This window comes from Rhinoderma darwinii, chromosome 8 (genome assembly GCF_050947455.1).
Source record: "Rhinoderma darwinii isolate aRhiDar2 chromosome 8, aRhiDar2.hap1, whole genome shotgun sequence".
NCBI classification, from domain to species: Eukaryota; Metazoa; Chordata; class Amphibia; order Anura; family Rhinodermatidae; genus Rhinoderma; species Rhinoderma darwinii.
In genome coordinates this window covers 31380969-31406626 of record NC_134694.1, presented here as the reverse complement: position 1 = coordinate 31406626, position 25658 = coordinate 31380969, and the positions used below count along the sequence as shown (strand labels likewise).

The 25658-nt window shown below is 41.1% G+C and overlaps 1 protein-coding gene across 1 annotated transcript in view; it reads right to left on the bottom strand.

Annotated features, from left to right (window-relative positions):
• Nucleotides 1-460: 460 nt before the first annotated feature.
• Nucleotides 461-25658, bottom strand: part of AIFM1 (apoptosis inducing factor mitochondria associated 1) — a 38909-nt gene continuing 13711 nt past the window's right edge. The window contains exons 3-18 of the mRNA XM_075835560.1: nucleotides 24398-24476; nucleotides 23074-23100; nucleotides 22924-22953; nucleotides 22713-22840; nucleotides 22500-22630; nucleotides 22322-22412; nucleotides 22070-22154; nucleotides 20575-20651; nucleotides 20379-20487; nucleotides 20156-20263; nucleotides 19250-19338; nucleotides 18088-18228; nucleotides 16300-16442; nucleotides 10970-11094; nucleotides 2181-2380; nucleotides 461-846 (exon numbers count right to left, since the gene is read on the bottom strand). Of these exons, the coding sequence (XP_075691675.1) occupies nucleotides 775-846; nucleotides 2181-2380; nucleotides 10970-11094; nucleotides 16300-16442; nucleotides 18088-18228; nucleotides 19250-19338; nucleotides 20156-20263; nucleotides 20379-20487; nucleotides 20575-20651; nucleotides 22070-22154; nucleotides 22322-22412; nucleotides 22500-22630; nucleotides 22713-22840; nucleotides 22924-22953; nucleotides 23074-23100; nucleotides 24398-24476 (1635 nt within the window). The 3' untranslated portion in view covers nucleotides 461-774. The remainder of the gene's footprint in view (nucleotides 847-2180; nucleotides 2381-10969; nucleotides 11095-16299; nucleotides 16443-18087; nucleotides 18229-19249; nucleotides 19339-20155; nucleotides 20264-20378; nucleotides 20488-20574; nucleotides 20652-22069; nucleotides 22155-22321; nucleotides 22413-22499; nucleotides 22631-22712; nucleotides 22841-22923; nucleotides 22954-23073; nucleotides 23101-24397; nucleotides 24477-25658) is intronic.

Here is a 25658-nt window from a genome sequence, read left to right as displayed (position 1 = left end):
TAATATAGCATTTCAATAATAATGCAGTAACGTGGCTCTGCAGGGTTTTTTTTTTTTAGGTGTGGTGTATTCTCCATGCCTTCTTTAATGCCCATGCAGTGCTTATATAGAAAACCAAAATGTAAAAATATTGACTATTGTGATTGCTCGATCAGTGTTGATTAACTTTGAGCTTAGATGATCGCTCAGGAAGTCCAAGCCGTCAGACTAGCTCTCTGTGAATGGCATTCTGCAGCTTGCTATGTACTGTAATACATACAAGCTGAATAAAAGGCACTTTTTAAATAAAACCCAATTACAAAAGTAATTTTTAGGAGAAAATTCCTACATATTTATATATTTTTTTTTAAAAAAAGCCCCCAATAGTGCCCATAAGCTTTAATGTTAACCTCTCTAGAGTGGTTGTTTAAAAGCAACCAAAATCTCATGTTGCCACATTTCACAAGTAACCATACGTATCTTGTAGACTTTCCAAAACATTTATTACAAATACTCCATATTTTACAGTCCTCAACAAGAACATTTTCAAATTTCTTTTACTTCAGCCACAGAAAAGTTGGACTTTACATCCGAACACGTACGCCATTTGCCACCTTCTTTTTTCTCTGTGTACTGCTCCTGGGCAGAATTACTGTGTCACGCTTCACATTTGCTTAGCTTGAATTTCTACAGACATCAGGATGTTTTCTGATGACGTGACCAGACTTAGATTAAAATGAATTTCTTCCCTTTTAAAGTGCTTTTCATTTTTTTTCTTAACATTCATTAAACCATTTATTCCTCATGGATGTTAAAGAGTTTGGCTACCTCATTCAAGTCTGCATGTTGCTCACCATCCTTTATGATCTGTGAAGTAAATAAGAAAGGCAAGAAATTAAACGACAGATTGTTGATGATCTAGTGGTCCATATGTGCCTTGTTTAATACGACACCCATCAATCCTATGGTATTGGTGAGCGCAGCCGAAAAGTAAACCAGAAGCCCATATGGAATTTTCAGAGTGGACCATAGAACAAAAAACAGAGACTAAACACAACGCTACAATAGTTGTAAGTGGCTACTGAATGCTGTAGCGGAGGGGCTGTTTGTTGGACTCCTACAGGAAACATACATCAAACAACAGACAATGTAAAATTACTAACATTACTTCATATAGGGATGGGCCCAAAGGTGGCTCAACAAAGTATTAAGTAGGCACTCAGAATAAACTGGCCACGAAGTATAAAAATAATGAAGTTCGAGTGACCGGTCATCATACGACAGCTGATGAATGAAAACATTTCTCTTAGGAAAAAAAGTGGCCATGAGAGTCTATTCATTAATGGCCACAAGATTTTGCAGGTAACCAGCAGTTTTTCCTGCAACATTGCGTGGCCATTAACAATTGACAACTGTGCAGAACAGCATTGCTGGTGCGGTGTCTTACCGCACTACGGTCGGGTCAATGCTGGTCTGTGGGGCCTAGGCCTTATTACTTGGTATAAGCCTATCATTGACAATTGATTCACTCAATGAAATAAAACAAAAAAAAATTAAAAATTAATCAGGGTATAAAGTGCTTAACTGCATAGAAGTGTTTTGAAAAAGTTAAATAAAAGTTTAATATATATAAAAATTAAAAAAAAGCCTAGTTCCAAAAAACAAACCCATTTTTGAATACACAATGATATCATTGTTTATAGATATATGGCGTCTCTGCAATCATAACAATATTTTCAATCAAATTAACATCATTTATAATGCACGGCATATTGTTTTTCGGAGGAAAAAAAAATAAAAAAATATTTGATTAAAAGTTAATCAAATAATATGTACCCAAAATGTTGCCAATTAAAAACTACAACTAGGTTGATGGGGAAAAAAAAAGTTCTGGATCCTAAAATGCGGCAATTAAAGAAAAGAGGAAAGAAAGAAAAAAAAAAAAAGGAAAAAAAAGTACAGGATAATATGTGAAAATTATTAATTAGGAGGAAGGCGGACTGAGCCAAGTAGTGTCATTCACTACTAGTGAATGAGGCAGCGGTGGTCTGAGTGAGGTCGGCCCCGATAGTGAACCAGTCCAGTCACATGACCGGAATTATTTTGCCGGACCTTAGACGGATACAGATTACAAATAACTTTATTCATCTATCTTACTGTCTGTCAATATAACATTCCTCCTTTCATAACCCCTTGCATACCTTGCGAGCGATCGGCATGCGGTTAAAGATGTTCCACAGCACAATTCCCACTACCACATTATCTCGTAGGTAGAACACTACTCCCTTCCCATAGGAGTCTCCCTGCTGTGCAGGAGATGGAAGTGAAGATGTAACTTCAGGGCTGTCAATCACTGGTTGTATCACAGCTTCATCATCACTCTCAGAGCGGATCCCGGTGCCTAGTTTGTTTAGAGAGTAAAGGACATATACAGTGAAAGTCTCCTAATAACCACACGATCATAAGTCTAGAGAATCATACATGAGACATATTTGCCGTATTGAAAAGACGTTAGATTCATTTCACAGGGAAACATTGAGCGCTTATGAATTATTTAGAAGATTCAGTGTAAAGAAGCAGGACCAGATACTACAAGTCTTACAGAAAATCGGGGCCTGGACAGAAATCTAAGTGGGGCTAGCCATCCAGTCTTGCTTGTATCATCTGTGTATGAATGTGAACGTGTATATGCAATGCCCAAATTACCATGGAGTGCCAAAATAATCCATAGATAGAAAGAAGTCTCATAAACCTAAATAAGTTCTAAATTAGAAAATGAGATAATCAATTGTGCTACCAAAAATCACCCGTGTAGCTTGAGACCTTTAGGCTGGGTTCACACGACCACATTAACGTCCGTAATGGACGGACGTATTTCGGCCGGAAGTCCCGGACCGAACTCAGTGCAGGGAGCCGGGCTCCTAGCCTCATAGTTATGTACGATGCTAGGAGTCCCTGCCTCTCCGTGGAACTACCGTCCCGTACTGAAAACATGATTACAGTACGGGACAGTTGTCCTGCAGAGGCAGGGACTCCTAGAATCGTACATAACTATGAGGCTAGGAGCCCGGCTCCCTGCACTGAGTTCGGTCCGGGACTTCCGGCCGAAATACGTCCGTCCATTACGGACGTTAATGTGGTTGTGTGAACCCAGCCATACTGGAGATGGGTCGTTGATCCAGAGATATATTCCGATTGCCATATTGAGTCGGGGAAATAATTTTTCTTTAAGATGAGGAAATTGGCTATTGCCTTATGGGGGTTTTGCCTTCCTCTGGATCAATACTGCAGAGTATTAGGCTGAACTGGACGGACGTCTTTTTTCAGCCTTACAATCTATAATGCTATGTCATAGACAGCTGCCTTTCTAGTAACAGCTGACAGTGGCGTGGAAGATTTTTATGGGCAATGGACTATTGACCAATATAATCAAACTTCACCTCTTAAAGGGGTTGTCCAGGAGTAGCAACAAGGGTCTCCTTTAACAGTGAAACACTTGTCCATGGACTGTCTGGTATCGCAGCTCAACCCCATCCAAGTGAATAGGACTGAACTGCAATACCACACAGAACATGGACCAACATGGCACTCCTCTTTATTTAAACATGTACTTTCAGAGTTGGTAGATTGGACAGTCCTTCTACTGAGGCACCTGTTCAATCGAACTCTTTCCTGCAGAGCTCCTACGACCCCTCCTTTGCAGGAGGGGTATTCAGTTGACACAGAAAACAGGACCGTCTGATCTGCCATTTGCATCTCCTGGTGGGAGAGATGAATGCAGCAGCTCCAGTATACTTAAATCACTTATCAAGTTTCTCCTCACCTTATGCCTTCATTTTAACACCTTCCTGCATTTGGGAATTACTGTAAATCCTGTTTAGCGGTGCCTACCGCAAAAGGGCGTACAGTAACGTTCTGAGGATGAAGCAGGCACAGGAGCTCTGCCCACACCATCCGCAGTGGGTGCCGGCTGTAATATACAGCAGACATTCCACTACAATGGCGGCAATCAGTTATCTCCGAGCGCCGCCGTTTAACCCCTTAAATGCCGCTGTCAATAGTGACAGTGACATTTAAGTGATTGGCACAAAAGGAGGGGCTCCCGCTATACCCCATCGGGCCCCCCGCGTGCAATCGCGATGTGTCGATGGTTGCTATGGCAACCAGGAAGCCTAGCAATGGCTTCCTGGTTTGCCATGTACGGAAGCCTATTAGGTCCTGCCTTTAATTGACTGTGTCAGTTGTAAAATGAGTCACAATACACTGCACTACATATGTAGTGCAGTGTATTGTACAGGGGACATCAGATCTTCAAGTCCCGTAGTAAGTGTAAATATCCAAAAGTTTTATGTAATAAAAACATAAGTTGCCCTGTTTCCCTGATCAGGTCCTTTATAAATGAAAAAAAATAGAAAAAGAAAAAAAGCAACAAGAAAAAACTATGCATGATAGGTATTGCCGCGTTCGTATCGTCCTAAACTATAAAAATATATTATTTATCCCGCACGGTGAACACCATATAAAACAAAATAAAAAACAAAACAATGGCAGAATTTCCTTTTTTGGTCACCGTGGTTCCAAAAAAATTGAACAAAATGGTACCAATAAAAACTAGTTTGTCATGCAAAAAAAACAAGCCCTCACTCTGCTCAGTCGACAAAAAAATAAAAAAAAGTTATGGCTCTCAGAGGGATGAAAATGTTCACTACACCCCTAATTTATATTCTCCAAAATGGGATCAAACCTGGGGAACTTCTACTGTAGAAGATAATTGAGCAAAATCTGCACTGCAAAAGGCAAATGACGCGCCTTCCCTTCTGAGCCCTGCCTGGTGTCCAAACAGCAGTTTATGACCACATGTTGGTAATTTCTGTACCCAGGAGAAAATGCTCTACAAGCATTGGGGTGCTTTTTCTCCTAAAGTCCTTGTGAAAATGAAAAATTTGGGCAAAAGTAAATATTGTTAAAAAAATAAAATTTTTCATTTTTACGTTCCAAGCCTAATAAATTTACTGAAACACCTGTGGGGTCAGAATGCTCACTACACACCAGATGGATTCCTTAACCCCTTCCGGGCACTATCTGTTTTGGCCTTCTGGACAGAGCCGATTTTTTTCAAGTCTGACATGTGTCACTATGTGGTAATAACTTTGGAGGGCTTTTACCTATCCAAGTGATTCAGAGATCGTTTTCTCGTGACATATTTTTAGTGAAAAAATGTGGTCGATAAATTCAGTTTTTATTTGTGGAAAACACCAAAATTGAGAAAATTTGAAAAAATTAGCACTTTTATAAATTTAAATGTATTTGCTTTAAAAACAGATGGTAATACTACACATAAATAGTTACTAGTTAACATTTCCCATATGTCTACTTTGTTTGCATCGTTTTTTTGAACGTCCTTTTATTTTTCTAGGATGTTATAAGGCTTACAACTTTAGCAGCAGTTTCTCATATTTTCAAGAAAATTTCAAAAGGTTATTTTTATAGGGACCAGTTCAGTTCTGAAATGGCTTTGAGGGCCTAATTATATTGGAAAGTCCCCATAAATCACCCCATTATAATAACTGCACCCCTCAAATTATTCAAAACAGCATTAGGAAAGTTTCTTAATCCTTTAGGCGTTTCACAGCAATTAAACTTTATCACTAAAATGAAGAAATTTATGAAGGGCCTCAAAGCAGGGTCTGGTCACTGTATTTAGATACAGAGGACAGTAATATAAAATGTCCATGGACCAGGAGGATCTCACTTCGGGCTTTTTAATGAGACCCATTTTGAGGACTAACCCCCAATACTTCTGCATTTCTGCACAATTCGTTGGTTTCCACAGATTGGGCTAGGCATGAAAGGAGTTGGCATGCTCAGAAATAAATTGATTGGCATAAAGGTTCGTTTACTCCACCATAAGCTGGATCAAATTGTCTGTGAAGAACTATACGAAAAAGCCCATTACAAGCGGCCCTTCCGTCTGCACATGAATTCCTACCGCAGCAGTAAATTCTGGGATATGGGAGGGTGTAATTGGCTGGGGGTGATCCATCAATGCTGACAGTACCAGGGTCAGGCAGAACGGCAGTTTCAAGGTCAGGCATAACCTGGACACTAACCCTCCTGCGACTACGAGAAGGCTCCTTACGGTCACTGGAGGACGAGAGAATGAACTCTGGTTCAGCATCGCTCACTGAGTCTGCATCAGACGTGATCATGGCATTCGCCTCTTCAGTGGTGTAACGTCTCGCTGCTATTTTATTAATGTGTGTGAGATATATATATACATATACACACACACATATATACATATACGTAGTGTATATACACACATAGCTCAGTGAACTGTAACAAACAGTTGTATAACAAAGATTATTTTTCACATAAAACACTAAGGCCTCATGCACACGACCGTAGTCGTGTGCACGGCCGTGATTTTCGGGTCGGCCGGCTGCGGACTGTCAGCCGCGGGCCGCCCGCAAATCGTAGGACATGCACATGGCCGCCATCATTGTTTTCAATGAGCCCGGACCGCAGAAGACGGCCGTAATAGGACATGCCCGTTCTTTCTGCGGTGCGGATTCCCGGGCCGTGCAAAGACCGCAAAAACTACGGTCGTGTGCATGGCCCCATAGAAATGAATGGGGCCGCAATTCTCCCGTGGATTTTCGGGGGAAATACGGCCGCAAAAACACATTCATGTGAATGTGGCCTAACAGTCAATTTTTTGGGGTTTAATTTTTTTCACAAAAAACTTTAAAAAAAATATTAATTGTTTGTTAGGAACACTTAGTAATACTTACTAACTGACAAGTGACGCGACTGACGACAGATTGACAGACGAGCTAGAAATTCGCCTCTAGATGATAACATCGGTTACATGAAGAGGCAGGGATTCTGCCCATTCTGAATAATCTAGTAGGAGTAAGATAGGCCTGATGTATAAAACATAGCTGGATCATCTTATTATTAAATCGAAGAGGATAGTCAAGTGGGATCTCATCACGTCAGACCTATTCTCAAGGGAGAGATCTGGAATTTGGGAATTCCATTTATCAAGTATTATCAACGGAGTAGAAACAACTTTGGCTGATAATAAATGGGTGTAGAACGCTGAATTCAGGCCATTAGGACCCTGGGATTTTAAAATACCTATTAGAGGGTATTTGGAAATGGTAGCGTCAGTGGATGGGAATTGGGCCTGCATGGCATGTCTGAGTTGAAGATATCTATACCATTGTAACTGAGGGAGTTGGTGGGTCTCTTGTAACTGTAAAAAGGTCAGAACTGAACCATCACGAAATAAGTCATCCAACCTTGTCACCCCCAAGTCCTTTCAGAATTGTGTATCTAGAATAGTCTGTAGGGAGGGTAGAGTAGGGTTATGCCGTAAGGGTAGTTCAGGGAGGGTGTCATTGTATTGTAAAAGGTGTTTAGACGCTTGCCAGACCTCTAAGGCTACAATATGTATGGGGAGTAGTGTGGACCTACTTGTAAATGCAGGATACTCCAAGAAGCGAATTAGATTTTTGCCCGCCACTAGCGATGCCAAATCGCAATTGGTAACAGATAAGGGATGAACTGTCAGCCAGTCTCTCACACAACGGAGCTTACCTGCAGGCTAGTACACATGTAAATCCGGAAGTGCCATTCCAGAATATACTTTGCGACGTTGCAGAGTCGTGAATCTGAGTTCAGAACGGGAGGAACCCCAAATAAACGTAATAAGTAGAGAATTAAGGGAGCGAAAAAAGGACATAGGGACCTCGACAGGCCTATGCTGCAATATGTATAGACATTTAGGTTGCACAATCATTTTAATTAAATTGATGCGTCCGGCCACTGACAAAGGTATCTTGGACCATGTTTTTAATTTGAGCCCCATCAGGGATAACAGCGGAGCAATGGTTTCAGATTTAGTAACAACATGATCAAGAACCATGGTAATACCCAAGTATTAAAAATTTGGTAACTACCCCTAGGCCATATTGTGTGATTAAAGGATATGGGGTTGGTTTGGAGGCCATTTACATTACAGCCGATTTTTGCCAATTGATCCGTAGACCAGAATATTGCGAAAAGGTATCTAATATGGAAATAGCATGATGTAGTGAGTCATTGGGGTCTCTTAGGAATAAAACCATGTCATCCGCATATAGGCCCAACCAAACTAGACTTCCCCTCCCATAAGATATCTGTCACCAAAGGAATAGCTCTCAAACGAATCGTGACCTCCTTAATGGTAATTCCGAACAGGGCTGGGGAAAGAGGACAACCTTGTCTCGTACCACGCGAAAGAGGGAAGGATGCGGAGGGGATGCCATTAACTAGAACATTGGCTGTAGGATGTTTATAGAGGAGTTGAATCCACCTCTGGAATTTGGGGCCAAAGCCAAAGCGCTGTAGGCAAGCCATTAGAAACGCCACTCAACTGAGTCAAAAGCCTTTATAGTGTCTAGGGAGACAATAGCCCAAGGCATATTTTGTGCTCTGGCCAACTTGAATTGCTGTCTGGACCCTTCTAATATTAATAGTGGTGGATTTCCCAGGCATAAATCCAGTTTAGTCCGGGTGAATAAGTGTGAGGATGACTTGATGTAGTCTTTTGGCTAACATTTTAGTAAGAATTTTATAGTCTACATTAACTAGTGAAATTGGTCTATAGGAATTACAGTCCTCAGGGTTTTTGTCTGGTTTGAGTAGGACTATAATTAAGGCATCATAAAAGGTAGAAGGGAGAGAATTAGTAAGTAAAGCTTGGGTAAGGGTATCAAGCAGGAGTGGGCTCATATGCTCTTGGTATCTCTTGTATATTTCTATCGGAAGCCTGTCTGGGCCAGGGGAATTATTAAGTGCCATGTCTTGGACAGCCTCCTGTAAACCTTCCAGAGTAATGGGAGCATCAAGTGCAGTCACCTGAGTAGATGACAAGGCTGGAAACGTGAGATCCACAAATAAACCAAAACTGCTTCCACTGTGCGGTTAACAGAAGAGCTATACAAGGTAGCATAATAATCTCTAAATCTGCTAGTAATAGCTTGTGCTTCAGTTAGCATGGAACCCCCAAAGTCTCGGATCTTTAATATATTATTTGAGCCATGTACTTTCTTAATTAAATGTGCGAGTAGCTGGCTCGACTGGTTCCCCAAAATAAAATTGGCGGGTAAAAAAAGTTTACGCTTTGTTTGGAGATGGTTTTGATGTGTATATTGGCGAGACAAACCCAACCAATCAGCCTTATGGGCATCTTTAGGATCAGAAATGTAAAGCGACTCAGAAGCATTTACTTTCCGTTCCAAATCTAGATCTGAGTGAGCCGTGGTCTTTTTAATATATGAAATTGTGTATCTTAAACAACCACGTAAATATGCTTTGTACGTGTCTCATCTACGGGAGTGCAGAATCGAGGAATCATTGACATATAAAAATTGTTCAATTTGGTCCGGAATACAATCCGATGGGCCCATAAATTTCAGCCAATAGGAATGTACCTTCCAATTCAGGAAGATACGTTGGCCTGGGAATTCCAGCCGAAGTACCACTGCACTATGATCCGAAATACCCCTTCGGTTATGGGAGATTGCGGAAACATTAAACGAGACACGGGGGGAACCAAAGATATAATCAACCCTAGATAAAGCATGTCTACCTGACGAATGACCGGTATATTCAAGAAAATCTGGATGATGACATATCCACAGGTCGATCCAACTCACACCATCCATCAGCTGACAAAAGGAGGAAGGGGGTGAGTGTCCCGGAGGAACACCCCATGTAAACCGATCTACAGAAGGGTGCATCACCTGATTAAAATCTCCCATGTACAAAGGATGTCGGGAATTGATGAGCAAACGTGATTGCAGCCTGAAGAACATAAGCATATTGTCATGCTTGTGAGAAATTGTCTAACGATTTTTGGGGTGCTTTTTCTCCTGAATTACTTGTGGAAATGAAAAATTTTGAGCTATTACTAAATAATATTTGAAAAAAAATAAATATTCATTTTCACAGCCCAATTCTAATAAATTCTATGAAAAACCTGTGGGGTCAGAATGCTCACTACACTCCTAGATAAATTCCTTGAGGGGTGTAGTTAATGTATTGGCACCTTAAGGCCTTTTCAAACACGAAATGGTGCCTGGAAAACATCAAAAAATAAAAGGGAGGCCCCAAAATCCAATAGGTGCTCCTTCAGTTCTGTGGCCTGAGTTCGAGTCCAGTAGCATACTAGGGCCACATGTGATATATTTTTGAAAACTGCAAATAAATATGGAGTTGTGTTTTTCTGTTAACACTTGCTGTGTTACTGAAATAAACGGATCAAATTGAAAATCTGCCAGAAAAAAAAAAATAACATTTTTTAATTTTACCTCCACTTTGCTTTAATTCCTGTGAAACAACCTAAAGGGGTAACAAACTTCCTATGAGCTGTTTTGGATGCGGTGAGGAGTGCAGTTTTTAAAATAGGATGACTTGAAAGGGGTTTCTAATATTTAGACCCCTCAAAGCCACTTCAAAACTGAAGCGGTGCCTAAAAAAATAGGTTTTGCAAATTGTGTTGAATATTTGAAAAACTGCTACCAAATTTATAAACCTTATAACGTCCTCAAAAAAATAATGATGCCTACATGAAGAAGACATATAGTAAACCTTGGTTATTTACTAATTTGAGTGGTACCATTATCCATTTTAGAAGTAGAGGATTTAAAATGTAGGAAAAATGCTACATTTTAAAAAAAATAATTTTTGGGTATAAATAAAGAGTAAACCTAAAATCGACCAAAATTTACCACTAACATAAAGTACAATGTGTTACGGAAAAAACAATCTCAGAATCACTTGGATAAGTAAAACCATTCCAGAGTTATTACCACATAAAGCGACACGTTCGATTTGAAAAATGGGGCTGGTCCTTAAGACCAAAATGAGCTTGGTCAAGAAGGGGTTAATGGATTAAATACACAGTGTTTGTTATTTGATCCCTTAAATCACTTCTTACCGCTTTCCTCAGCGGCTCTTTTAGGGGTGTCTTTCTCAGTTGCCTTGGCAAACACACCAACCGTTGGAAGTCCACTGTCAACAATGCCAATAGCTTCATATCCAACTTCAGGACCCAGGTCACTCCTAATGATAAAAGTAGGATGATCAATATCAGAACACGATTTTATTGCATTATATTGTTTAATAGGAAACATTTTTTTTTATTTTTTTAAAAAGCCATATATTGGTTTCTGGGGAGAGTGCAGAATTTCTAACTAGTCTATGAAACCATTATACACACACTAGCATTTTTTTTAGCTGCGGAATACATTCGCCAGGGAAGGGAAACAAGCAATACAAATTATTTTTTTCTTTAACCCCTTAGTGACCAATAATACGCCTTTTTACGTGATTCACTACTGGGCTTTAGGCTAGGCTGACGCCTTTTCACGTCAGCCTAGTCTAAGTCCTGCACGGGTCTCCCGTGCAGGCAGGAGCCAGGGCTCTGCTGTCTGATGACAGCTGAGCTCCTGCTCCAACGCCCGCGATCGAAGTTTACTTCGATCGCGGCCGTTTAACCCGTTAAATGCCGCCGTCAATAGCGACCGCGGCATTTAACTTTGTTTACAGAGGGAGTGCGCTCCCTCTGTCACCCATCGGCGGCCCGCGAATGCAATCGCGGGTCTCCGATGGGGTGTCATGGCAGCCGGGGGACTGATAAAAGCCCCCAGGTCTGCCCTGGACATATGCCTGTTAGGACGCGCCGGAGGCACGTCCTAACAGATTGCCTGTCAGATTTACACTGACAGGCAATAATGCTCTGGTCTACGAAGTATACCAGAGCATTATAGCAGCGATCGGAACATCGCACAGTAAAGTCCCCTAGTGGGACTAATAAAATCAGTCAAAGTGAAATAAAGATTATTAATAAAAAGTACAGTAAAAAAATTAATAAAACCATTTTTTTCCATAACAAGTGATTTTATTTAGTAAAAGTGTAAAAAAAAAAAAAGTTAAGTACACATATGTGGTATCGCCGCGACCGTAATGACTCCATTAATAAAGTTAATATGTAATTTAAACCGCAAAGTGAACACCGTAAAAAAAAACGCAAAAAACTATGGCGAAATTGCAATTTTTTTCCATTGCCCCCCAAAAAAGTCATAATAAAAATGAATCAATAAGTCCCATGTACCCCAAAACAGTACCATTCAAAACTACGTCTTGTCCCGCAGAAAACAAGCCCAAAAAATCACTACATTGATGGAAAAATAAAAAAATTACGGCTCTTGGAAAGCGACGATGCAAAAGCAAATAATTTTAGTTCAAAAGTGTTTTTATTGTGCAAAAGTCGTAAAACATAAAAAAAACTCCACATATGTGGTATCGCTGTAATCGTACCGACCCATAGAATAAAGGTAACATGTTAATTACGTCGCACAGTGAACGGCGTCAATTTAAAAACGCATAGAACAATGGCGGAATTTCAGGTTTTTTTTATAATCCCCCCCAAAAAGGTTAATAAAAGTTAATATAAAAATTATACGTACCCAAAAATGGTGCCATTAAAAAAGCACAACTAATCCCGCAAAAAACAAGTCCTCATACAGCTATGTAGACGAAAAAATAAAAACGTTATAGCTCTTTGAATGCGACTATAGAAAAACGAATAAAATAGCTTGGTCATTAAGGCTTAAAATGGGCTGGTCACTAAGGGGTTAAAAGCTCTCAAATTAACCCAGTAAAGATCCCTAACCAAACAATATATTCCCTATAATTTTTATTGTTATCTAATCAACACACTTTTATAACAATATAGCTAATACCAAAAGATCTAACTTTTAAAAAAAGCATACAACTATTTATAAATGTTATATACACATTTATATATCTACAGGGGCGATTTCATTACTCAGAATACGCTATTGCTACTTGCCAAATGGACAAGCTATTTCCTGATCATCCCACTACATAGGTGGCGTTTCCACTTCCTAGCTCGTGACTTTTTTTTCTCTTTGTTGTTGCCCTTCGGGATACGGCTAATAGACCTCAACTAGAAGAAGTGACTATGTATGCAAGTTATTTTAAGACCATTATTTTCACACCAGTCCTCCCAAAATGTTCAGGTGTTGTAGAACGGCTATACCAGGGGAACAGAACTTTCTGATATGAACATCCCATGCTCGATTCCCTTCGCAACTACCATTTAAAGCTTTTCTATTTTTTTTTTTTATAGTTCAGGTGCCCATGACCTAGTAATCCCATGTTTGGATTATACGGATTATCGGTCAGTGGCCCGTAAACAACGATCCTATTACACCAAGTTCACTTTTATTACTCTTGTCCTGAAAAATACACTAAGAGCTCATTCAGATGAGCGTGTATCACGTCCCTTTGACGGCCGTCAAAACAACGGCCGTCACACCGACTCATGTACTTCAACAGGGTCGTTCATACGGCGGCTGTTTGAACGGAGGGTGTGAAGGGTCTGTGAAAAAATAGGACATGTCCTATTTTCCTGCGTGGCACGCATCCCTCCATAGACTCTAGTCTATAGGGGATCCGTGACAACGCCTCCCGAACACGTGCACCCCTGGATGTGAAGAACTGCAGTTTCAAGTCCGAGGTGAGCCCAAGGTTAGCTACGCTCGTCTGAATGTACATACTAGTCCTTCTCAATGAATTAGATCAAAAAGTTTATTTACTTCATTAATTCAATTCAAATAAGTGAAACTCATATTATATAGATTCATAACACAGAGTGATCTATTTCCAGCATTGTTTTCTTTTAATGTTGATGATTATGGCTAATAGTTCATGAAAACCCAAAAGAGGCACCTGCCCACGCTGCCAAAATTACCAATACCTGGTTTACTAACCACAGTATCACGGTGAGAGACACCAGACCCAACAAATCAGACGAGCTGAAGGCTGCTACCAAAGCAACCTGGGCTTCCATAACCCCTCAGCAGTGCCACAGGCTGATCGCCTCCATGCCACGCCACATTGATAACACCTCAGCAGTGCCACAGGCTGATCGCCCCCATGCCACGCCGCATTGATAACCCCTCAGCAGTGCCACAGGCTGATCACCTCCGTGCCACGCCGCATTGATAACTCCTCAGCAGTGCCACAGGCTGATCACCTCCGTGCCATGCCGCATTGATAACACCTCAGCAGTGCCACAGGCTGATCACCTCCGTGCTATGCCGCATTGATAACACCTCAGCAGTGCCACAGGCTGATCGCCCCATGCCACGCCGCATTGATAACCCCTCAGCAGTGCCACAGGCTGATCGCCCCATGCCACGCCGCATTGATAACCCCTCAGCAGTGCCACAGGCTGATCACCTCCATGCCACGCGGCATTGATAACCCCTCAGCGGTGCCACAGGCTGATCGCCTACATGCTACGCCGCATTGATAACCCCTCAGCAGTGCCATAGACTGATCGCCTCCATGCCACACCGCATTGATGCAGTAATTCATGCAAAAGGAGCCCCGACCAATATTGAGGGCATGTACTGGACATACTTTTCAGTAGGACAACATTTCAATATTAAAAATAATTTTTGAAATTGGGCTTATATAATATTTTAATTTTCTGAGACACTAAATTTGGGGTTTTCATTAACTGTTCACCATAATCATCAACATAGATCCCTCTGTGTGTAATGAATCTATGTAATATATGAGAGACACTTTTTGAATTGAATTACTAAAATAAATTCACTTTTTGATGATCTTCTAATTCATTGAGAAGGACTAGTAAATACACTAAGTAGTTAAGAATATACTAAGGCGGGATTCACACGACCGGGTCGTTCCCGAGCCCGAGTGTCGGCCGGTAAAATCGGCCATTTTGCCCGGTCGGTTTGCATTAAGTTTTGCATCCGTGCCGGGCCGATCCGGACAGTGACATTAGCGGCAACTCCTGAAGGGGAATCCCCATGTGTTCGGGGATTCCGCTTCAGGAGTTTCCCCTGATGTCACTGCCCAGATATGGACAGAGACATCAAGCGCTCTGTCCAGGAGCAGAATCCCCAAACACACGGGGATTCCGCTCCTTCAAGGAGCTAAAGTGCGGCTAGCACATAGCAGAGCGGGGAGATACCTCCCCGCTCTGCTATAGTGGCGTCGCTACAGTAGTAGCAGCCGCAGCAGCTGCAGCTGCTAGCGGCGCCATCGAAGGTGTCGCCGGGCCAGGGTGCTTTTAAAACAAGCAGGGGAAGGGAGCCAGCGCAGCGCTCCCTCCACCTGCTGTACACCCCGACCCTGCCACACAGTGTACAGCGATGCCATTCGTCAGAATGGCATCAACTCCTCCTCCTCACATGCACTCTGCGCTGTGAGGAGGAGGAGATAGAGCGCAAGCGCCGGAAAACCCGGCCATCACTCGGGACACATCCCGGTGATGGCCGTGTATTACCCGGCCCCATAGACTTCTATGGGAGCCGGGCGGCCGGGTACCCGGGCGAAGATAGAGCATGTCCTACTTTTTGACGGCCGGTTTTCCCGGCCGTCAAAAAATCGGTCGTGTGAATAGCCCCATTAGGGGTCTATTATTCTTAATGCAGCCGGGTGCCGGCCGATTTATGAACGGCCGGCACCCGGCCGGGAAACCCTGCCGTGTGAATGAGGCCTAAGAATTTATTTACCTAACTATATCACTACTGAGCATGTTCCCATAAGAGCTGCTATATAAACAAAAATACATGTTTTCTTTACTATTTATGCTTCTATATTTTAAGATTTCTTCCACATTACATCGTACATTGAAGATCTTTAATAATATTGTCTCGTCTATATATCTTGATTCAAAATAATAATTAAAAAAAATTAAATTGTATTTCTATTTCTTAAACCTAGTTTTGAATATTAAATCTCATTAGCATGTATTTTATTTGATGGCCGGTCAATAAAAAAAAAGTAAACTGCTACTAGCACTAGTGCCCGCTATGAAAATGCTGCTTTATCATAGTCTATTCCCAACTATTAACCTCTCCACACCAGGTAAGGCTGAAATATACCGAATCTTCATTTGCAAATGCTTAGAAAGAAAAAACACATCAGTGCATTTTATCTCTACTATAGTCGTACTATAATCCTGCCCCTGAATTATTTTTAACTGTAACCGCCTGTAATATGACATATTGTAAGACCTCTTAGAAGAGCGGATACAAAAGAAATGAATTAGGAAATGGAATTACAAAAATAGCAACAAAACCGCCACGTCACTGTGGTATCCCACTAACAGCCTTAGTCCCACTTTCACCGCTTATCTTCTCTTGAACATACTTTTCCTCAGTGTTGCTTAGTCTTAGGTTTCTGTTACACAAGAAACATTACCAAAACATGGATTGATGCCAATAAGGTTTAGCAGCTCCGGTCATGTTCTCTCCCACGAGACGTCCACTCACTACTGCATGATCGTGATGTTCCACTCTCCTCCTTCCAAGCTTAATGTCATAAAAGCATGCTGCATCACCGGCCTATTAAAAACCCAAAACAAGGCGATAGATGTGTATATTAATATATATATCAATCAACAATCAATGCTGGAGCATCCCTCTGTTATTCCTCCTGAAAATGTATGAAATGGACAACTGGGTGTTACCATTCCACTAGTCAATGGGCTGTGTCCCTACACACTAAGGCCCTGTTCTCTCAGAAAAATTCCTTCAAGAATTCCCATTGAAATCAATGGTAGGCAGTTTCGGGCATTTTTTGGCGGCGATTCAGCTGCGGCGATCCGTTCCCTTCCTCCCATTCGTCGCGTTACTAATGACGCAGTCTGTGCGATGACGTCATCACTCCGACTGCGCCGTTGCGCTGGACGCCGCCTGGTCACGGACCAGTCTTGCGTCGCTGGAGGACTTCTTTTTTTTTTTGTTATGTGGGCAGCGATGTGGGCAACATCTACATGGGGCACTATCTACACTGAGCAATATGTACAGTGGGCAGTGTGACTGGCGCTATCTACAGGGGGCATTGTGAGTGTGTGTGGTGTTTTACTGAAGTGTTTGACAATTTAATTCATGGGGACAGAGTATGGTGCTATTATTTTCAGGGGCACAATGTATGGAACGATTATATTCATGGGGACAGTGTATGGTGCGATTATATTCAGGGGCACAGCGTATAGTAAACATGGCCGTTAAAAACGGATCAACCGTCAGTTTTTCATGGCAGTTTTGTATCAGTGTGTCTGTCATCCGTTTGGCATCAGTTTTTCATGGCCGTTAAAAAAAACAAAAAAAAAAAAAAAAAACGTATGGATTTGTTTTGTCAGGGTTTTTTTTTTTTTTATCAAGACCCCCTGAAAACACTATGTCCATGTAGATCGTGCCACATTGCCCCCTGTAGATAGCGCCACCCCCTTCTGTAGACCGTGTCAATCCCCCTTGTAGATAGCACCACACACACCCCCACCTTCTAGGTAGCGCCACCCCCCGCCTCTTCTGTAGTTCGCACCATTGGGGCTCTCGCTAGGAACATAATACCTGGCCAGAGCATTGCCGACCGGGGATTCCAGCATCTCAAAGCCCTTAACGTCACTGTCCATATATTGACAGCGACGTCAAGGGCTTTCCCAAGACAGGAGTCCTTGGCCAGAGAGCTTGCAATGCTCTGGCCGGGGACTCGATAGTTGAAAGCCCTGACCTCAGGGGCTTCCCCAGGCTCAGCGCTTTAAGTAGTGCTGTGTCCTGGATCAGTTTTTAACGGCCATCAAAAGGATTGATTCGTGAAAGACTGCCGTTAAAAACGGATCCATTGAGTTCCATGGGGGGCGTCTGGCCGTGAAAACGGGCAAAAATAGGATATGTCCTATTTTTTGAATGCCAGTATTCACAGGCTGTTAAAAATGTTTTTAAAACGGCCGCATGACGGGCGCTAAAAAGATGGTCGTCACATGACTGTTTTTCCCTGTTGTGTGAATATAGCCTAAGCTAAAGTCCGCTAAGAAACTAAAACCCTTTCAGTCCAATGTTAGAAATAAATAATTTTGGCTGACTAACAAATAAAAAAAGCAGCATTTTAAAGACTGCACAACGGTGATGGACGCTGCAGTATTTTCGGTCACATAAATGCTACTCACAGGTCATAAAAAGCATGTCACACAAAAAGCAAACTCACCACCCACACATTGTTGCGAGCCTGTAGCTCGGCGTTAACCCTATACCCTCCAAAATCCCCGTCTAACTCCAAACCAGCCGATTCTGCCAATTCAGTGTTAGGTTCCAAACCAACTGCTGCAACAATATGATCTGTTTCAACCTAGAGAAAGAAAAGAAAGCAAAGCTTTATGAATCAGACCACTCGCATGAAAGTTCAGAAATAAAACCAAGTAATAAAGAATGGTTTACAAGAAGTATAGTAATAATAGTGTCAACAGTTTAGACAAATGGGAAAAACAATGTGGTATGGTATTTAGATAAATCAGAATCCACCCAAGTACCACGCAACACCTTTTTTTTCATTCGTCTAAACTGTTGACACGATCATTACTATACTTTTTATGAACATTTGAATCAAAGTCTTGCACTCGGAGCCTCCATTCAGGGTCCTGTTGCCTTTTCCGGGATTTTGATGGCAAGAATAGCGCAGTCTGAAGCCCCATTCTTATCATCAAAATTACTGGAATACTTAGAGACAGAGCTGGCATAGTGGTCACGGCTCACCAGGGTTTAGTTTAGTCCATTTTCAGTGATTGCTAAAGGCTTTTACATTTGACACATTAGGGAGCATTTATTAACACCTTCTGGACCTTGGGATAAGACTGAATGTTGTTATTTTTAGCACTCAGAACTTTTCTACTTCATCATTGACATAGATGTGACTCCTCTTTCTGTTGTTTTTGTTGTAGTTAAGCATATAGGAGTATAAATAATGGTGCACACTCATTTTACTTTGGGGATAACCATAAAAACTTGTGAAAAAGAATATTTTTTTTATGATCTAGGGAGACCATGAATTATCTAGCAGTTTTAGGCCTTATTCACACAAACGTGTCCCATTTGCGTCCACAAAAAGCAGCCGTTTTTCATGAATAGGACAAGTCCATGTTACATCAGTGAGTTTTCCGTGTGTCACCCATTTTTGTCATCCGCGTTTCACCAATACACTCCACTAGTCCCTGACTGAAATAGTCAGCTTGCTGCCGCCACACCAGGCCAAACGGGTGACTGGTGACAACGGTTCTCATTACAGCTGCAGGTCCCAAATCTGGGACCTGTATCCAGCAGACATTCATGGCATATCCTGTGGATAATACCCCTTGAACCATGTTTTGTATTACCTGTCTTCCGTCCTTTAGAGAAATATGAAGCTTCCCATTTTTGTAGTTGACAGACTTGACAAGAGCATCAGATATTACATTAACACCCTCTAGAAACAATGAAAGACAAAGTGAAACATTACATACAAACAGTAAAATCTGATGATAAAGTAGTCAATTAGAATTAAATTAGGATGTGTCATCAAGCTTTGATGCCCTATATAAGGGCAGAATAGTATAGGGACAGGTTCGCTCTCCTTATAGCCAAAACAGCACTAAAAATATTGTACTTTATGGCTGAAAGGAGAAATCAAACAGTACAGTGGACTCTAAAACGTCGTTCACATCTGCGCCAGGGTCCCATTCTGACGTTCCATCTGAGCTTTCCGCCGGAACGGGACCCTGACTGACACAAACGGAAACCAAAGATTTCCGTTTCCATCACCATTGATTTCAATGGTGACGGATCCGGCGCCAATGGTTTCCGTTGTGCAAGGGTTCCTTAGTTTTGACAGAATCAAAAGCCTAGTAGACTACGCTATTGATTCCATCAAAACGACAAATTCCTGCGCAGATGTGAACGAAGCCTTAACTGTGTAGTTGTGAGTTTGGTGTATTCAGGAGGGGAGCGCTCCCCTTGCCCTCCTCACAGTGATGCAAGATACACAGCAGCCTGCCAGCAATCACCGCTGAGAAGAGCGGGACGAGCGCTCCCCTTGCGAATACACGGGACAAACAACTACACAGCTATGAGTCCGCTGTACTCTGATCGATCTTCTTAGCCAAGCCGTACAATATTTATTGTGCCGTTTGGGTAAAAGTAGGAGCGAACCTGTCCCCAAACTATTCTGCCCTTACATCAGCAAGCATAGTCTGATGACAGATCCGCTTTAAGGCATTGTTTTGCAGTAAATATTCCACACTTACCCCTCTTAACTTTCTCAGTGGTCCAATGGCTTAGATACTCTGGAAGAACCTTCCCCATGTTTCCACTCTCAGGAAACATCTGAATAACCTCAAGATCTGACCGCTGTGCTGTAAGAATGTTTTTTACATGTTAAGTTTATCTTGTAAACAATCTTCTATTCTGAGTTTCAACTGACAGCTCTCCTTCAAAAAAAAAAAAAAAAAAAAAATTTTTTTCACTCACCCCTCCTTCCCAGGGCACAAGCCAGTTCACTTCCCAGGAACCCACCCCCTATTATAGTAATGGAGCCAACTGAGGAAGAAAGGCGTTCCAGAGAGCGAAAATCAGACACCTACAAGAAAAAGGTTTTCAGGAAATGGTAGAGCATCTAGTAGGAAATATGCCGTTAGTTTTCATTTATACACATAGAGAAGCTGACCCGTCTGAATAGTGTGGTTCTCTGCTTCACCTCCTCACTAGCCCGTTCTATGGCAGGAAGATTACGGGGGGCACCACCTGGATGAAGGGTAACAAGACAGAATGTCTAGCAGTTATATGAATGGTTAAGAAAGAAAATATTCAACCTTTTTCTGTCTATATAATTAGGATTTTTTAACTGTGCTTAATATTATTACTCAATAAAACATGAAAAAGAACAATAGGGTAAATACTACTATGAAGGCCTTTAAAAAAAACGGGTGCGCTATTTTCCAAATCACAGAAAGAAAGCCGTACTTTACTGAACAAGGGCAGGCTAAGGCACCAGTTGCCAACAAATCTGCGTCGGGACTCCGTTCGTGGGTTCCATCGGAGCTTTCAACCAGGGGAACCCATGAACAGAATCCCAACTGAAACAAACTGATGCCATAGGTTTCTGTTTGCGTCACCGTTGATTTCAATGGTGACGGATGCGGTGCAAATGGTTTACGTATGTCACTGTTGTTTAAGGGTTCTGTCGATTTGATGGAAAACTGTAGTCGACTGCGCTATTCATTCCGTCAAAACGACGGAACCCTTAAACAAGGTGACTGAAATTTTTATGTGACCATGTATCACTAAGAATGGGGTTTTTTCTGATCTTTTTACCAGAAACAGAGCCATTCTTGTTTATGGGATCTATCTGGTATTGCAGTACAATACCAGAATGTTGTGGTTTCTATAAACATTTGCTGTAGAAAGTTTTGTATTTAACAGATCTGCACATATATAGACTGGATATTAAAAAGCAGACCCTAATAATAGGTTCAACTTGTATAGTAGCACACTTTTTTTTTTTAGTAAAGTGTTTCCTATTTTCTTGTAATTATCCCAATCTCTCCACTTTGACCTTAGGGTTGGCTTATATAGTACCACGCTTATCTCAAAGAATTTGATCTTCAAAAGCCTATAAATAACATAGTATTAATCATTGTAAACTGAGAAAGTCATTTCTCGAATACAAATAGGTAATAAAACTTTAGGTCTTGGAATAGACGAGAGACAACAACGGTAAAAACTATATAGAAACTGAAAAAAATTACAGGAAAATGGCCTTCCGAACAACTGAAGAAAATGGAGACTTTTTTCGACTGCAATATGATCTGTTGTCACTTTTGCACAAAAGGTAGCTGCCGCAACAGCGGTGATTGACGAACACATTTTTGGGTGCGAACCCTATTTAAAGAATGCATCAAAATATTTTTAAGAGAGTTATAAGTAGCTGCAATCACACCGACTGAACGACCCCTCACAAGTGTCAAATAGAAAAAAAAAAAAAAAAAGGGAACCTTCTTCTTACTGCTGGCCAGTCAAGCAGGTCGATATAGTACTATCGAGAGAGTGTAATATATTCTTTATGCAAATTAAGGACAATCCACCCAATGGAAATACACGGACAACCCACATTGTATAGGATTATGCAATAAAAAACAACAACACTGCGTTCATAACAATACCTGTGGCGATTAAACACTTTTCATATGAGATATGGGTTCCATCGTCCAGCCTCACCTTGTTCTCTCGGACATCTAAGTGTACTACCTAAACAAGAAAAACTTAAAATCACCACTCTTTGCCTTGCCCTCAAATCCGCAGCATAAATAAATTGGATACATGTATGAAGAGTTTTAAAAATGTAAATTTAGTGGCTATTGAATAATTATTAAAAATGATTATTAGCATTCTATTCCATAAGATAGGGATTTTACCTTTTTCCCAGTAAGAACTGAAACTCCCCCATGCTCTGTAGACATCAATTCCTCTGGCGCTACATAGAAGGAAGGAGGCTGGAAAAAAATACTGTACAGAAGGTGGTGGTTATACAGCGATCCTGCATTACTCTACACCTTTACATACATTCAGAGTCAGCTAAACTATTTTCCTTACCTCCTTTCTTTGCCGTTCCATTGTTTAAAACGCAGAGTTTCTGTAACATCAGGATCATCTGAAAACCAGAGTTCTTTGGAAAGAGGCGGTCGCATATAAGGAGGGTCCAACTCATCAGATACAATCAGCACCTGGAATCATGAAATATTTATATAAGGGCCCAGGCAAATATCCATACAGAACACAGTTGCTGAATAGCTTTAACACACTCACCTTTGCACCCGGATCTCTTGCACGTATGGATCGGGCTGCTGCAAATGAAGAGGTACCTCCACCAATAAGAAGAAATGGTACATGGGATGGCAAACCGCCGGGAGCTGCAACATCCACCTTTTCTTTTTCTAAACAAAAAATGTTTTGGTTCAGATAAATATATTAGTAAAATGCAGTGCGAAGGACAAGCTACTGCATCCCAATTTCTTACCTGGTTTATCAAAATCGTCTTTGGATTCCACTTGTGGTGCGAAAAGAAAAAAATTTGCCAGGTGAGTTAATACTAAATAGACAAATAGATGACATACAGTGACAGAAACACTCAAGTATACGCTCGTTCATTCACACACTCACTACTAACCTGTGTGATCTGAACTGTCTTGTTTCTCTGCAGTAAAAAGTGAAATATTAAAGGGTTATTCCCGAGTCTTTTTTTTTTAATACATCCTAAATATAAACATAAATATTGCTCTAAAAAATAGCTCCCTTTTCCCTCAACTAGATAATGCAGCTAGTGCAGGTTATATTTTCTAAAAGGGGGTGTGAGCGGCTTGATGTCAATCAAGCCGCTCTGCTCTGTTAGTGCGCGGGGGCTGTCAGTAAGATGGAGCCGGGATATCTCGCAATGTACAGCATTTTAAGAAAAAGAAGGTATTTAAAAAATGCCTAATTTTATGTTGTTAATCTTTATAGGTATATTTGTCCAGATGGGAACACCCCTTTAAGGAAAATGTAGATTACACACAATTACTTAAAAGGGAAGCTGGACACAACTTGCCCTTAAATAACCCTTCTGCCACCCTTGCCGATTCCATCATATTTGACGGGAAAACTAGCGTTGCATGCATTACTATTTGTCACATAAAACCGACTGACACCCTGTCCAGAACCTGACAGACCCCATTGTAAGTCAATGGGGTACGTCAGGCACCAGTGGTATCCAGTATACGACGGTTCGGTTTAGTGTTGTGTCTTCCGTTTTGAACGAAAGCCACAACTCCAGTGTGAGCCTAGCCTTACATGCATAATATGTCTTGTTTTTTCCTTCCATTTGTATGACTGCTGTAAATGTATTTCTTCTTCTTGCATGTTTTCTGACTGGACAGGCTAATCCTAGTGTGCGGTTTGCCCTTATTTTACCGTAGTTTCCGGTTGCCCTCTCAAAGCGTGCAGTTTTAGAGAAATAGAGTATATATAATAGCGTCTACCCATCTACTTTTTACTGTATTACTACTGACATATTTAGGGACTGAGAAGGTGTCCTAGCATATAAAGAGGGTCTGCAGGGACGGAAAGAGGTACTACAGTCTGCTGGGAGGTAATAAAGTCTGCTGGAAAGTGAAGACGATGCCACTTTCCCATGATAAGGTGCATTAAACATGGATATATAATACTAATTTATAAATGATCGGTACACTTTAAGCCCATACTGTTTATATAGAACAAAGCTTCATCTCGTGTGTCCCAGGGCTCTGCTGACTTAGTTTTCTAGTATTCTGAGAAGGGACCAAAACATTTCACCGGTTCCAAAGCATAGATGAGTATACAGTACAGAATTTCAACATATCTGCAGCTAATCGGGGTAATGGAAAAAAAAATAAGTCTGGTCTCTATGGAACACCTTGTCTGCCTCCTTGAGGATTCCTATTAAAGATGAAATGAATTTGCAGGTTAAACATACTAACCTAGGTTCTCTCTCATGGACTGGATAGTGGAGATTCTGTCATTAAAGCGCGTCTTATCTCTGTGTAATGTTCTGTACAACTAGAACAGAAAAATATTATTTGAATAAAAACTTCATAGGACATATTATATCGCTCTAAACCAAATACTTGAAAAACCGGCTCCTCTTAAGTTTTGGTTCTAGGAAATTAAATGCGGATTCCTGCGATTACAGATTGATTAAGGCCACTCTCATATGGCAGCCTGTTGGGTCAGTATTTGTCAGGCAAACCTGGGAGTGGGTCAAAAACACGGAACAGGGGAAAATCTTTCCATTATACTTTTTCTGTATTTATTCCACTCCTAGTTTTGGCTTCCGATTACGGACACAAAAAACTGACCAAAATACTGCCATGTGATCAAATATGCAGCGGCAGTTTATGGCAGTTTTTGGAGGAGGGCATGCCATGCAGCACCAATCTATCACACCTTAACGTATACTAGTGTCAAAACAGTACAATTTCTTAGAAACCAGCAACATCACTAATTCAGGGTAAACACATAATTTCATGACAAATCTGCCGATCTGTCTCTTATTTTGTAACACACGCAAAAGGGTAAAACCACTTATAATGTGCATGACCTGGAAGAAAAAAGGGAATACCCAAGATGAGGAAAAACCACCCTCTAAAGGGCTGAATCAAGCATGATTAATAAATGATAAATAACTGAAGCGTTGTGAGCATACAGTATACAATCACCCCTTTGCTATGACAACCCTATAGAAGGTCTTGTAAAACCAATTAACTTCAGTAGTCAAATAATTGGTTGAATAAGGTCCCCCCTGTGTGCAATCAGTGTCACATGATGTCAGTATATCCTAACCTCTTAGTGACCAACCTATATCAGGCCTTAAAGGGAATGTGTCGCAAATTAAACTTTTTTTTTTTTTTTTGAAGTAAGTTACTTAAAAGCATTTATTTTTATTTTTCTCGTTGTTGCATATATGGAGCTATGACTTTTTTATTTTGCCATCGACCTAGCTGTAAGAGGACTTGTTTTTTGCCTGATGACTTGGCACCATTTTGGGGTACATATAATTTTTGATTAACCTTTTTTGGGGGGGAATGGGAAAAAAAAAACTGGAGTAATTCCTCCATTATTCTTTGTATTTTACCTTTCACTGTGCGGTGTAAATAACATGTTACTTTATTCTAGGAGTCAGAACCATTGTGGCAATACCAAACATGTATAGGTTATTTTATGTTTTACTACTTTTGCACA